This window comes from Varanus komodoensis, unplaced genomic scaffold, assembly GCF_004798865.1.
Source record: "Varanus komodoensis strain SLA01 unplaced genomic scaffold, ASM479886v1 scaffold18_1, whole genome shotgun sequence".
In the NCBI taxonomy this organism is placed as follows: domain Eukaryota; kingdom Metazoa; phylum Chordata; class Lepidosauria; order Squamata; family Varanidae; genus Varanus; species Varanus komodoensis.
The window spans coordinates 5762977-5778423 of NW_025335548.1; the positions used below are offsets into that span (position 1 = coordinate 5762977).

Consider the following 15447-nt stretch of genomic DNA (forward strand, 5'->3'; position numbering starts at 1 on the left):
AAAAAAGGTGTGCAAGGACAATGGGACTGAAGAGGGACATACCTGCATAGATGTGGCGGAGGGTGAAGAGTAGGGAAGCCCATACAGGAACTGAGAGACAACATCAGCAGAACAAGGTGCACTTACTTCTGTCTTCAAAGGATCTCGACTTGAATTAAACTACAAGGAAGCTTCTGCATTACAAATATCCTGCAGTACAAGATATTAAGGATGCAGCCCTATACCTACTTGCATCTGGGATGGTCTTGTACCATAAAACAAGAAAGCTTTCTCCCCTCCTTTGAAATATTGTCAAAAAAGATGTGTTGGTTTTAAGTTCAGTATCAGGAGGACTGGGCCTTGCTACCGAGAGTCCAGATGTTTTACTTTGCTCTTGCTATTGACATGTAAACCATCTATTCAGAACAAGACCATTTTAAAGAAATCGTTCTCTGTCTGTTATTTTAACAACCAGTAAATGTTTGAAAGCATATGGATTAAAATGCTAGATAAATGAATAGAGCAGCGAGCCAAATTAACTTAAGGTTTAGCAATCTGTACTCTTGGCCAGCTTGTTTTCAAGTTCCGGGGAAATAAGGCATGAGAAACAATTAGCACTAATCTCTAAACGAGTAGCACTGCAATGCACACTGTGTGGGGCTGCTATTCAAGTGTCCAGAAGCTGCAGCTTGTGCAAAACGCAGCTGACAGATTAGTAGCAAGCGCCGGGAGGTCTGAAGGTAGAGCACCAATTCTGGCCAGCTTGCCTTGGCTGTCTGCATGCTTCCGAGGCCACTTCAGGGTGCAGGCATTAACCTACATGGCTTCATAGCGGACTGTGATTCCTGATGGAATGCCTTTCCCAGCTGTAATCCACCCAACAGTATGATCCGAATTCTGATTGTCACTTTGGTTGGGGGCAACAAGGAGAAGAGCCTTCTCAGTGGCAGCTCTCCAGTTATGGGGCAAGCTCCCCACGGAGCCCAGCCTGATGTCAACTTTAATATTGTTTAGGTGCCAGGTTAGCACCCTCCTCTGGCAGGGCATTGAATTAGTTCTAATATCACATTGAGGCATTATGTCAGCTGTTTAACAGATCTGATTATTTAATTTGCATCAGCTATTGTAACTTTTTAAATTTGGTTTTACATTTTACTTCTACATTTGGTACTGTATTTTTATGATTTTTAAAACTGTTATCTGTATTTTACATGGCTTGTTTATTGACTTTTATGTGCCATTATGAATCACGCAGACAGCTTAGGCTATTGGGCAGTATAGAAAAATAATTAAGGATTTATTTCATAAGCACATTCTGGAAAAGAATATGAAGTTATAGCTGACATGGCACTATAAAATGCAGTTCATTGTTTGCTTGCTTTAGGGACCAGCAGGAGAAAGAGGAGAACAAGGACCTCCAGGTCCTACAGGCTTCCAGGTGAGTGGTATTTTTCCAATTTATTTTCCACCAAACCCATCCCATCTTAAGGCTGCATCTTTTGTTGATTAAAAGAAACAAAATAAAATGTAGGTTCTTATAGTAAGATATCCTACAGCAGCCCCACACTTGCTTTTCCACAATCACTGTAAGTGCACACAAGCTTCAGTCTCCTGAAAAATCAATTAGTTGTCAGGGAGAGGGGGAATAAAGAAAAATATGGAAAAATGTGTCCAGGCACTATGAGGCTCAGCAATATTCAAGTCTTGCTTGTCTACAAGCTCTGTCGATACCTTTTCCACACGGAGATGGTGTGCAGGTGTGTGTATGTTGCCATCAGTGACCTAGAAGGACTGTGGACTGATCATAGGTCATGGAGTGAGACCTGGGGAAGAAGGCCCCCAAGCCATGCAGGACTTGCTGTTGCCAGTCAGTTCCAGAGTTTCTCCAACAAAGGGGCATCTTTTTTCTTTCCCTTAGAATCAAAATGGCCTCAGATATCCAGGGTGCCACTGAATTACACTCCCGTTAAAATGTGTTCTTGTTCATTAAAACTGGCATTCGCTGATGGATCAGCTGAACTTTTACAATGTTTGAACAGTGCAGTGCTTTTCTTCTCCTTGGCTTGGCCAAAATTTGAGCAAGTTTGGCAGTCAAATATTCAGTGGGGCTGATCTTCTTACCACCATTAGTCCTTGCAAGCATTTTCCTCATTCAGATGACCTGTGGCTTGCCCTTTTATAATACTGAGTAATATAAACCCTTTATAATCCAATTATGATATTGTGAATCTGTTCTTCAACTTCTGTGCTGACATTCTGCTTATTTCCTCCTTCAGGGCTTACCTGGCCCTCCAGGTCCTCCAGGGGAGGGAGGAAAGCCAGGCGACCAGGTAACCGCTTTATTACTTGGCCTTCACAAATTTTGTTTGTGCGATGGAGTGATTTTGATGTTTCACCTGTCTCTTATATTGCTCTGTTTCCCATATTTACAATGTGAACAACTGGGCCATGTCTCCATAGCTGCATTTCCAGAAGGAGCTGTCCCTCAGAGACCATTCATATTGTGGCTCAGCATGACCTTCCAAAAAGGTTGTGTGGGTGGTTTGTAAAATATGTAATTACGTTGGAGGCTTCCACATAAGAATCTTCTCACATCATTGCTCTGCCTCACCCAGGAAAATATTCTGGGAAGGGGCAGGGGAATGGTAGCGTCCAGATGTCCTTGTTTTCCATTCACTGTCTGTGTTTTTCCATTGCTTCTTTCCTTTTCCTTATTGTGGAAAGCCCATTAAGAACAGTTGGCTGGGTGCAGTAAGAAGCATGAAGATATCTTACAGCTTGGGCTGATCTTGTCGCATTCTCCTTGAATTGATCCCTTGTTATGTTTGATTGCACTCTGCATTTCCGGGGCAAAGTTGAGGCTGAGGCCTGCTGCCTCTTGCATTTGAGGAGCAATGCGTCTTGCCACTGTTCCTTGGGCTGCTTGGCTCATGGGAGTGGCACAGATGCAGCCTCATATACGGTACCAAAGGCAGAGAGGGTAAGGTACCCTTTGGGTGTAGCATTTTGTGATAATATGCATAGTGTTGCTGTATTGCAGAAGGCTTGCAGCTGCTTGGGTGAGCCTTTCCATTCCTTTGTCTCCCTTGATCCTAGAGGGGTGGCAAGTGTCTGCTGAAGAACCAGTGCAATTGGCTTTCTGCACGTGTCTGCAGGCCTTTACACATCACAGCAGCACGATGAGCTGAGGTCACAGAGTATCGGTTCCCATATTGCTGCTGCAGCATTCAAAAGGAACCTAAGTTGCCTGTGATTTGAGCAAGAGCAACTGGTTTCCAGCCCCCGCTCCCCATGGTTCACTTTAGAGCTATGGGCAGTATTCAGTGCCGTCGCAGTGCTAGTGTAAAGCAATGGCTAGGCACAATGTCATCAGCGCTGTTTAAGCGCAGGCGGGGTGGTGGGGGGAGCTTTGCTGCTGCTGAATTTCAGTGACCAACTGACGCATCCCCTGTTTGCTTAGCACGTGCTAAAGACGTGCGACTGTGACAGTGTTTGCACTCGCACTGTGGCAGCCTTGGATGCTGCTGCGCACTTGTGGCGACTAATAAAGATCAGTGAAAGGAAAGAGCTCCTCTGATGCCTTGTATCTAGAACATCTAGTAGTTAAGAATGATTTCCTTTTTAAAATTCCCACAGGGTGTTCCTGGTGATGCTGGAGCTCCAGGTCCTTTAGGCCCAAGGGTAAGTTTTGTCCTTTCATAATGCCATGTTATAGCAAATGTCCAGTATATTGTTTATATCTAAAACTGGGAGACAAACAATAGGAAACCAGTGAGAGCAGTGTGCTACAGAAATCTCAAAATGACCCATTTCACACTTCACAAGCTGAATGTCACTTTGAAGTACAGCTTTGGATACTGTTTTGTTTCCTTCTTCCAGTGTGACATGACAGGCAAAAACCCCGTTTGGCTTACTAGAATTTTAAGGCTTCATGACCATGAACCTTTTATTGTTCATTTCAGTGCTACACTAGTCAGTTCCAGATCTTGGAAAACTTCTATTTTCCAATAGACTCCATCAACTTGCCTGCATGTTTCCCCTGTGCAGACACATTTCTATGCCACTGGGGCTCATTGTTGTGTTCAAGGTGCTCTCCCATTCAGGGACTGGCTGTGCATCTGCAGTCACCAAATAGTTTCTAATTTTCCTTTTTGTAGGGTGAACGGGGCAATCCAGGTGAACGAGGAAACCCAGGAGCACCCGGTATTCAAGGAGAAAAAGGCATGGCTGGGGGTCAAGGCCCTGATGGTCCAAAGGCAAGTATAATATACATATAATGACAAAGAAAGCAAGAGAGAATATAATCATGGAAAAACACTAACGAATCTTATGGAACCTTAAAGCAGCTTATTCCCCTTATTCCATCTTATTCCCCTTCATATCTTCAGATACACACAGAGTTCAGCTCATGGAAACAAAACTGATATCAAATTAGTATGATTAAACCTATTTCGTATGCTTTGTAAAATGCAGAAAGATGTTGGTCAAAGGATAGTCTTGTCTGAATTCAGTACGAATGTCAGTTCAGAATAAAAATGAAATATTAAGGGCCTGTTTAATTTTTTAAGGGTATAGTCCATTCATATAGCTACACTGTGACAGCTTGTAGTTGAAAGACAGCTTTGATATTGCCCAATTAGCCAGTATCAGCAGATTTGCAAAGAAAGCTACAAATGTGCTAGTTTTTTTTCTCCACTTGTTTGTCATGTGTACCTCTGTTGTTAACTGTGGTATATTTCTGGCTTAAGAGGAATAAAAAAGCTGACTCTTCTGCTTTGCATGAACTTCCCTGTTCATTTACCAAAGGCAATCCGTGCTCACCACAGGCAATTGTGTGAAATGATTGCTTACTAGGGATGCCCACACATTTTGTTCCGTCCACTTTTTAAAGCAAATCATCCTGTTTTCCACTTCCACATCAGCTTTGCACTCTGCCTAACCCTTTGTTGCACATCGTACCAACAAATGTACTTTCCAGAATTAGAAGAAATGCATATTCTGGAAAACCATGTTAAAATCATACATTTAGAATGATAACGATTGCAAATGGATGCAGAAACAGGATAAAACAGATTTATGAATGGATGTAAAACTGACAGCCCAGAAGTAGACTTATCCATCCATCCCTAGTGTCTACAACCCTGAAATAAAAACAGTCGTGAGAATACAAGCACATTTAATACCATAGTAAATGCCATTTAATGTCATAGTTAATGTCATTTGATACCATAGTCAATGCCATTCATAATTGGCTACAAATGTCAGTAATTAGTGACAGATTAGTTACCTTGGGAAAGTGACAGATTAGTTACCTGACTTTGTATCGGTCAAGAGTTGGGTAAGTCACTGAAGAACAGAATTGGTCACATTCGTAGAGCTGCGTGATAGAATTCATTTTATATGACTTTATAATACCAAACACATCTCAGTGGCCATATACTGAGGCCTGCTGCTTATGTATATCAGGCAGCTGTACAGCCAAGATTTTTTTTCTCCCAGTGCCTGGCAAGTTGCCATTGGCAGCTGGTGGACTGCATTCTTGGCCAGTCACTGTTCTGCTTGGTGGGTCATAAGCCGAGACTTGATGTAGCTCTAAGGAAAACTGGGCAAACTGGGGCAGATTCCTCACATGGACATTGAAATAAGGAGAATCCATGAAGTGTTAATCTGAATATACTAATAACAAAGTGGTATCCAGCTGTGCCCCGCACTGGCACAAACGACACTGCCCTACAAACCAATGCTTGTGTAACTAGCATTCAGTAGTACAATGGGGAAAAGTGATTTCCTACCAAATTTGGTGAACCACCAAATACCGGTGGCAAATGGCCACTTTTCTCCATTGCCCCAGCAGGTGCTGGTTCCATTCCGCAAGCACTGGCTCATTATTAATGCTACTGCTGAAGCAAAGTACTCAGCCAAAATACGTTTTGTGTTCCCCCCACCCCACAGTTGCTTCAGATATTAGACTACTTTTAACTTACTGTTCATGAGTGAAGAAAATTCTTTTTCCTGTCTATTAATTTCAGGGCAACCCAGGCCCTTCTGGAACCGCAGGGGATCAAGGACCTCCAGGTCTTCAAGGGATGCCAGGAGAGAGGGGCATTGCTGGAACTCCTGGTCCTAAAGGCGACAGGGTAAGGCTTCCATCCCTGAGATTCTTCCTTTAAATTTGAAAGGGAGGAAATGGGTTTCTCGACAAGATTCTGTAGATATTTATGGTCCTCTGCAAATAATTTGATCATTTGTTTTTTTCTTTTTAGGGCAGTGTAGGAGAAAAGGGAAGTGAAGGCACAGCTGGCAATGATGGAGCAAGGGTAAATTAATTTAATGACTCTCTTAATTTTTTTTACTGAATGAATTTGGAACTGCTATTTGCTTGCTAATACAGTTGGGAATTAATAATGATAAAACTATTACACATATTAATATATGGTTTGATATCAGGAATGATTAAAGACAAGATATATCAAGAATGATTAAAGACAAGATCTTGCATTTCTGACCTCTTATACTCATTTTAATTTTAGGAGTTAATCTGCCATTTGAAGGTGCCCATCATAATTGCACCAAATTCCACTGATACAACATTAGTCTGATTCATCAGGACTTGTTAAGTGCTAGTTCAGTGCACCAGTTTAGGGATACTGAAGCGCACCAAAACTAGTGTTTGCAGTGTGCCTTTCTTTATTTTGAACTGTGTGATTAGTGAAGAAAGAATTACAGAATTAAAGACGAGTAAAAGGAAGCAAAAATGTTGTTGTTGTTCAGTCGCAAAGTCGTGCCCAATCCTTCACGACTCCATGAACAATATTCCTCCAGGTTCTCCTGTCCTCTACCATCACTCAGAGTACACCCAGGCCCACATCCACCTCTCCAGTGACCCCATCCAGCCACCTCAACCTCTGCCATCCCCTTCTCCTTTTGCCTTCAATCGTTCCCAGCATCAGGGTCTTTTCCAATGAGTCCTTCCTTCTCATTCAGTGGCCAGAGTATTTGAGCCTCAGCTTTAGTACCTGACCTTCTAAAGAGCAGTCTGGGTTGATTTTCTTTAGGACTGAAAGCAAAAATACTAGGTTGTATAATATAAGAGTGCAAGTCCTATGCATGTTTAGACAAAAAGACTCGTACAACTCTCTGTAAATGTGGCATTCTGACGATTTATCTGACTTTTTTCTTCAACAGGGTCTCCCAGGTCCGTTGGGTCCAGGTGGCCCTGCAGGTCCTGCTGGTGAAAAGGTAAAAGAACTTTGGGCACAATGCCAAGTGTTGTGTCGGTGGGGGGTGTCTTTACTTTTTCCATTTGGATTCATGCATGATATCATATTATCACTTTTTTATTCCATAAAGGGTGAACCTGGCCCTCGAGGTTTAGTTGGCCCTGCAGGCTCTCGTGGAAACCCTGTAAGTGAAGTACCCTGCCATTATCATCTTTGTAAATACTATGTATATCCATATTTTCAGTTTTTTAGTGTGTGGTGCACTAGTTTTTCATTACTCTTTCCTTCCAATGGGTTTGACTTTTCCCCTCTCGCTTTCCCTCCCTTTCTTGAAATTTGTAAAGCAGGATGAAGTTTGCAAAACTGTTTATTGACTACAATAGGCAGAGCAACCCTATGTCCCCTGGACTGCAGCTAGATCATAAATCCCAACTCTGACTTAGAACATTTCTTAAAAAAAAGTGTTTATTATTTTCTACAAATAAAACAAATAATAATTCAAAAGACATCGGACATACTGGGTTATTATCTTATTTTCTCTACAATTAATATATATTTCAGCCCTAAGTATAATCCCGCTTCTCCAGCCATTGATAAAAGAAGTCCCAGGTTTGGCAGTAATCTGACTTAGGACATTTCTGTGAAGTTGGAGCTGCTGGGTTTCCACACTCCTTTCTTGCAGCCGGTACTGAAAGAATCATGTCAACTGCTTCTTTACATTAGCAAAAATGACTTTGCAGAAGGGGTTTGATAGCCATTCTGGGGAGGCAGGGAGGGGAGGAGACAGACTTTGCCCAGCAAAAACTAATTGTGGCGTTGCTTCAGCCTCCTTCTCTCCGCAGCTGAAGTGTTGCAGTGAGGCAGCCAAAACCAGCCATCTAAATGTTTTGCAGAGTGTAAGGAATGTGGAGGCAACCTGTGCCTCCATGCTGCCACGGATGCTTGTAATCCTCTTGAGGACTAAAGGACTGGATGCAACGATTGCTAGAGCAGTCAAACGAGTACACATTTCCTGGCCTCTGTATATGAATGTTATGCAAACAACATTTACTTGCCATAGAGCTCTTATGGATCTTAAAAACAATTAGACAATTTGCTGTGATTTAGCAGCTTCATCACTGGCCTTTAATCTTTCACTGAGAGAAGTATTCACTAATGGGTACTCAAATTTCTGTTTATAACTGCTTTATTGGGTTTTCTTTGGAAACAGCAGCAGCAGCAACAACAATAATAACTTTTAATGTCTAAAATGATGTTAACGATCTTTGCTCATGATTGCCAGCCTGTGAAATCCAACAATTTTTCAAGATTAATGCTAAGTTTTATTTATTTGTTTGTGTTGGATGCAGCTGTATTAACCTTCTCCAGTAGTGGCACCCAAGATGTTGTACACACCAATAGCGTTAAGATCTCAATTTGGATTGTCATGATATTTGAAACCTGGGATAGAGTGGGGAGAAACACTTTGTTAATGTTGTGTTTGTTGTTGTGTTTTATTACTGTGCTCTTTATTTTCTGAATTACCACTTGGCTTTTTTACTGTTTTATGAAGTGTCTAGGCAATGACAATGAACAGAAAGGATGTGGCAGCATCACTATTCTAGGCTACAAGAGATGTGGTGTGAGACTTTAATTGGGTGAAGTAAAGATTAGGTAGACATCTGAGAACTATTCCCCCCTTATGGACAGAATTTCGGTTGTCCTATCAATCTTGCCCCTAGCTTGGAGGTGCTGCTTGTAAATGTCAGGCCAGTCCATAAGAAAACTCTCAGTCATTACTTGATCAAGGATGAAAGGGCTGACCTCACATGCATCAGTGAACCTTGTCAAGAGGTACCAGGAGCGGACTTCTCCCGGCTCTGTTCACCTGGATATATACTGCTGCATCAACGTGGGCTGGAGGTGTGGGAGCAAGCCGTTGCCATCATCTGTAAGGTGTTTGTTTCTGGGTTTGTGCAGGAGAAATAGAATCATATAGTACTCTATAGAAATAGAAGAGTGCTCTGTTGGCTTACTGACCGCCCTGCTGCCTGTTAGTCTCCTGGCCCAAGCTTACTGCTAATATCCCCTTCTTGGGACAAGATACTGCGGACAGCAGTGGTGACTCAACTTCAAATGCTTTTAGGTTATCTAGACCGATTTCATTCTAGCCTTGGGTTTGGGTTTGGTACTGAAAATTGCTTTGATCAACTCTGACATACGACCTCTGTTGTGGGGGAGGCAGGGGGATGTAACCTTGTTAATATTATTGGCAGTAGCATCTTACTGGAGCTACTCTGTGGCTGTGTGTTGGAAAGACAGTAATATGATGGTTCCTCTCCTACCTACCTGCAAGATCAGTTTAAGAAAGTGGCATTGTTGTTGTATTTTTGGCTTGACCCTGTGGCACTGGAGCTGTAGGTGCCAGCAGGAATGAATCTTATGCTCTTTACCTCTACATGAAGCTGCTGCAGGAGGTCATCAGGGTATTTGGGATGAAGTACTTGCAATACACTGGTAACCTGCAGCTCTATCTCTCCTTGCCCATTTAGTCAGCTGAGGCTTTCCAGGCACTGAACTAATGTCTGGAGTTAGTAATGGGTTCACATGAGACCCAGTAAATTGCAACTTGAGTCCTGACAAGATGAAGGTTGTGTGGACAAGTTCTCATGTCCAGAACCTGGGTGCACAGCCTGTTATAAATGGGCTTGCATTGTCCTGGAACAGGAGGTATACAGCTTGGGGTTACTTCTTGACCCAGCATTGCCATTTATGGCTCCGGTTGGCTTGGATTGCCTTTCACTTGCTTGGGCTGGCTGGCCAGCTCTCACCATTGGAGGGCTGGGACAGTCATATTCCTAGTTATGCACTGTGTTTCATGTGAGATGGACACTGATGACAACTCAGAAGCTGCAACTAGTGCAGAATGTAGTGATGAGAACTGTAACCAGGATTGTTTTACACCAGTTCTGAATGAGTTGCACTAGAAATGTAGTTACTCCCAAGCCAAATTCCAGGCACTGGTGCTTACCTTTAAAGCCCTAACATGCTTGGGCGCCAGAGACGCAAGTAATTGGACGGCATACAAATTCTGTAGATAAATAAATGAATAAAATAATGGCAGCTGTGTGGCTTTCTATACCAGCCTGCCCGTGGTTTAAGATGATCAGAGAGGGTCTTCTTTCAGACCTTGGGCAGAGTCTGTGTCAACAAAGGAGGAGGTTGGTTCTTGGTTGGGGCACCCAACCAAAACACCCTCCAGATGGAGAAGTGTCTGCTACTAACACAGCAGTTAATCTGCTGCTAGCTCAAACCCTTCTTGTTTACCCCGGTGTTTTAGGTGGCATTTGAGCTGCTTTCACTGTGTGTCAATAGTCTTTGTTTTACAGTGGTGAAGTGTTTCTAGTGTTTTTATTTAATTATATTCATACTCTGCTCTGGTAGTACCATAAGCATGTGGCTTGTTAAGGGTTTTTTTTTTTTTGCCGGGGGGGCGGGTTGTCTCTTAAGCTGCCGAGAACTATAATTTGCCTGGGACAGCATGGGGATAGTGGTGCAAGTCTATATTAGGAAACTTAAATTTCTTAGGAAAGCTATGGCAGGTATGCCACACACGCGGCTTAATTTCCAGCAGATCATTACTTGATGCATTCATGTTTTCCTCATGTTATTACAGTATAGAAACATATATTTTGTGAAGCCCTGAATATCCCTTTTTGAAATCCCTTTCTTTTTTTTTCTCTTCAGGGTTCCCGTGGTGAAAATGGTCCAACTGGCCCTGTTGGTTTTGCTGGTCCACCGGTATATGAGTTTTGTTACATCTAAGACGTTTAATCAGTACCTGAAATTACTTCCACGTTTCTGTAATAAGATGCTAAGCTGTGTTTAACAATTCTTACACCATGAGTCTGGAATGAGATATGCCGGCATTTTTAAAATAACTCTCATATCAGTAGTAAATGCAGGTTTGCTGATAATAGGCTTTTTCAGATTTGCTTGACTCCATTTTTATATTATGTATTTACTTTGACTTAAGGGGAGATACATAATGCTGTTCCTTGGCCATGCAGTACAAATTCATATCAGTGTTCCTAAGTCGGTGAAAGAGCTGGATCCAAATAGTGATCTTGGAGCTAAATTTTAATTGGCTTGTGAGATGATTGAATGGCACAGATTTGTGCTCCTAAACATTGTACCATCCATCAAGGTTAGCTGAAGTAGTTGGCAGAACTTTGTTATAAAGTTAGCTGTAGGATGTATTGATGTCACATTGGGAAGCTTTAAAGTTCTTTGACTTGATATGTCTTTGTTAATATATATATATAGGGCCCTGATGGTCAACCAGGTGTGAAAGGTGAACCTGGAGAACCCGGCCAGAAAGGAGATGCTGGATCCCCAGGACCCCAAGGCCTTGCAGGCTCTCATGGTCCACCAGTAAGTAAAAGCAGCACTACAGGACAGCACTGGTCTGTATCCATTTCAACGACTGAATGTTAAGTTCTTTTTCTTCTCTCCACTCAGGGTCCTTCTGGGGTTCCGGGACTAAAAGGTGGTCGTGGTACTAAAGGCCCTCCTGTGAGTAGATTCATTACCTAGGAATCAAGTGTCACCTAAAGCTTTCAGGCTATTGCTCTATCTACTTTGTTTTATCCTGATGGCAGCATCAAGCTTTTATCTAGTATCAGTCTGGATTTCAGACATGATGATTGCATTGAATGAACAATATCAGGATGTTTCTTTACAGCCACAGTGCAAAACTTTCACCAAGTCCCATGCATGCTTATTTATTTCTAGGGTGCTACTGGTTTTCCTGGATCTGCTGGAAGAGTTGGACCTCCAGGACCCACTGTAAGTTGGATGATTATTCTGATGCTTACATAAGCAGCTTATTAATAAACATGCAATCAACATTAATAAAACTGATGATCAAGTTATTGTAGTATCCATAGTCTGATCAAATCCTATTATTTCCATTTAAGAAAGAGATCATTACAGCAGGTTTCTCTGTCCCTGCTCAGGTTGTGACCTTGGCCAGTCACAGTCTCTTAGATTAACATACATGATTGTCCTGGAGATAAAAGCATGGAGAGATGATACAGCATGTATGCTGCTCCCAGTTACTTTGGAACAACATTTTAAAAATCTAGGGTTGGATCCAAACTTAGCCATACTTAGAGCAGACCCACTGAATTCTAGGGGTTTAATTTAGTTATGACGAGCTTAAGTTCTGTTAATTTTAGTGGATCTATTCCAGGTAAGATTAAATCATATTCCAATTCAAGATAAATATTATGACTGGGGCAAAGGCAACATGTTACGTTTCTTGTTCCTGACTGGAGCAGTGAAATTATTAAGAGCAAAGAAAAGAACCTTTGTCACAATTATCCCAAAGGCTTTCTTCCTGCCGTCTGTATCTTGCTTAGTCATCTGTCGGTGGAGGAAATACTGAAAATGATATGCTGTTCCATAGGTAAACGAATCCTTATTTTGGAAGCAGGGAATAAATATTTGTGTGTTGAAGGATACATGGCATTTCCTTAAGCAATTCAAGAAAACAAAAACCAGTGCTGAGGTCATGCATAGAATTTGAAAGTTGCCGAATGGGTTCTTCTCATATTCCAATAAAAGTGTGCTTTTAGACTGTGGCCCCTCCCATGGTACTTCAGGTTAAAGTGGTAGTGGTGGTGTGTGGGGGGATAAATTTAAATGCTCTCTTCATTGTGACCTGATTAGGCCTCAAGACATGGTCTAAAGGCACATGGTTGATTATTTGATAGGAGAGTAGGCTAGTCTGAATGCTGAAAATGAATAATTAAGCCTTGTTGAAGCTATTCAGGCTGTTGGTGCCTGCAAGTAAGACTGCCCGAGAAAGGATCATTAGTATCCTGATTTCTAAGGAGCAAACACAAGCTATAATTGTAACGAGCAAAACTGGCCAACCAACCAGCCTGTCTTCCATTGGATGGTAGTCCTGTTCTAATTAGCAATGGTGTTTCTAGGGAGCCCTTGGTCCAGCTGGGCCCATTGGTGAGCCAGGCAAAGAAGGACCTCCAGGTCTGCGTGGAGATCCTGGAGCACATGGTCGAGTCGGAGATCGAGGGCCGGCAGGACCACCTGGCAGCGCTGGAGACAAAGGAGACTCGGGAGAAGATGGACAACCTGTAATTCGGAGTGGAAGTGGGGAGGGAGGGCTTCCTTTTTGCAAAAGATGTAACAAAGCCTTCCTTTCTGAAACGTTTTTGGTGTGGTCGTTGAAAGATCAGATCATTTGGTTTCCTCAAACACAATTAACACCGGGAACCATTTCATAAGCACAGTAAAATTGTCTCCCATTCAGGACTTGCAAGACAGTCATCAATTCCCCTTTACCGCAACTGTCCCATTCTTTGTCATGGATGCTGATTTTCTCTTCTGACTCCACTAATGGCCCATTCCCTCAATAGCCAACACACTCTTTTCTTTTCCGTTCTCTCTTCCAGTTCCCTTTCCCATCATCCTGGCTAACATACCCTGCATCCCAGCCTTGCTTATATGTCATGGGCACTCCTCCCTTGGGCCTCATAGATCGTGCTCACGCCCCTTTCTTGTTTCCTAGAAGGGCTATTTTGGTCCCAGCAAGTGCTTGAGAAGGAGTCAAGGGAAGCCTTGATGGCACCCATAGGACAAATCCTCACTGTGTTATGCTTTGCCTTCAAACTTTCCAGGGTCCTGATGGCCCACCAGGTCCTGCTGGGACTACTGGCCAGAGAGGCATTGTTGGTATGCCAGGTCAGCGTGGAGAAAGGGGCATGCCTGGACTACCTGGTCCTGCTGTAAGTATGGCTAGAATTACTGTTTTGCAATGTGGACTCAGTTTCTTCTTTGCAGCTTGTGAGATTCCGACTATGTAGAATGGCTCTTAATGCTACATTATTCCCTGCCTGGATTGACCCTCAGTGCTAAGCCATTTCTGTCTATGTTCCCGGGTGTGGTTTTAGTGCTCTTAAATGCTGACCTTCTATTTCTTTTCATGCCAGGGAACACCAGGAAAAGCAGGTCCAACGGGGTCGCAGGGGGAGAAAGGTCCTTCAGGGCCCATAGGCCCCCCAGGTGCCCCTGGACCAGTGGGTGAAGCAGGCCCAGAAGTAAGTGGCTTCTTCTAAGCAATATGGTTATAAGAATCTATTAGCAGTGTTGCACCTGAGTATAACAAATAATTGCTATGTTTGCGTAGCCGAACTCACAGGAGCTTATCTAGATCTGTTTGCTTGATTCAGAAGTTTTCTACCCCATCCTACTCGTATCAGCCAAAAGTCTCTCAGACCAGCTAACATATAAATTAAAAGAGTAGCATGGTGTAGTGGTTGAGACCACAGGTCTGGGACTTGGGTGACTTCTAGTTCCCGCTTGGCCATGGGGCCCACTGGGTGACTTGGTACCAGTCACAGATGCTCAACCCAGCCTACCTCTCAGAGTTGTTGCTGTGGGGATCAGACTGAGAGCAGCAGGGGGAGAAAGTTGTTGTTGTTAGTCATGAAGTCGTGTCCGACCCATCGCGACCCCATGGACAACATTCCTCCAGGCCTTCCTATCCTCCACTGTCCCCTGAGTCCACTTAAGCTCACACCAACTGCCTCAGTGACTCCATGTAGCCACCTCATCCTCTGCCGTCCCCTTCTTTTGCCATCTATTGTTCCCAGCATTAGGCTCTTCTCCAGGGAGTCCTTCCTTCTCATTAGGTGGCCAAAGTATTTGAGTTTCATCTTCAGGATCTGGCCTTCTGAAGAGCAGTCAGGGTTGATCTCCTCTAGGACTGACCAGTTTGATTGCCTTGTGGTCCAAGGGAATCGCAGGAGTCTTCTCCAGCACCACAATTCAGAGGCCTCAATTCTTCGGCGCTCAGCCTTCCTTATGGTCTAGCTTTCACAGCCATACATTGTAGCTGGGAAAACCATAGCCTTGACTATATGCACTTTTGTTGGCAGGGTGATGTCTCTGCTTTTTAGTATGCAGTCTAGATTTGCCCTAGCTTTCCTCCCCAGGAGCAAGCGTCTTTTAATTTCTTGGCTGCAGTCCCCATCTGCGGTGATCTTAGAACCCAGGAAAATAAAATCTGTCACTACCTCCATTTCTTCCCCATCTATTTGCCAGGAAGTGAGAGGACCAGATGCCATGATCTTAGTTTTCTTAATGCTGAGTTTCAAGCCAACTTTTGCACTCTCCTCCTTCACCCACTTCAAGAGGCTCTTTAGTTCCTCTTCACTTTCTGCCAAATAGATGGGGAAGAAAT

The 15447-nt window shown here is 43.1% G+C and overlaps 1 protein-coding gene across 2 annotated transcripts in view; it reads left to right on the plus strand.

Annotated features, from left to right (window-relative positions):
* Positions 1-15447, plus strand: part of COL5A2 (collagen type V alpha 2 chain) — a 150108-nt gene that overhangs the window by 119451 nt on the left and 15210 nt on the right. The window contains exons 30-44 of one of the 2 annotated variants that reach the window (XM_044427045.1): positions 1364-1417; positions 2256-2309; positions 3616-3660; positions 4137-4235; positions 6009-6116; positions 6243-6296; positions 7165-7218; positions 7330-7383; positions 10926-10979; positions 11505-11612; positions 11700-11753; positions 11973-12026; positions 13178-13339; positions 13883-13990; positions 14195-14302. In XM_044427045.1, coding sequence (XP_044282980.1) covers positions 1364-1417; positions 2256-2309; positions 3616-3660; positions 4137-4235; positions 6009-6116; positions 6243-6296; positions 7165-7218; positions 7330-7383; positions 10926-10979; positions 11505-11612; positions 11700-11753; positions 11973-12026; positions 13178-13339; positions 13883-13990; positions 14195-14302 — 1170 coding nt within the window. Of the gene's footprint in view, positions 1-1363; positions 1418-2255; positions 2310-3615; positions 3661-4136; positions 4236-6008; positions 6117-6242; positions 6297-7164; positions 7219-7329; positions 7384-10925; positions 10980-11504; positions 11613-11699; positions 11754-11972; positions 12027-13177; positions 13340-13882; positions 13991-14194; positions 14379-15447 lie in introns of those variants that run through there. The other variant, XM_044427046.1, reaches the window with a different exon arrangement.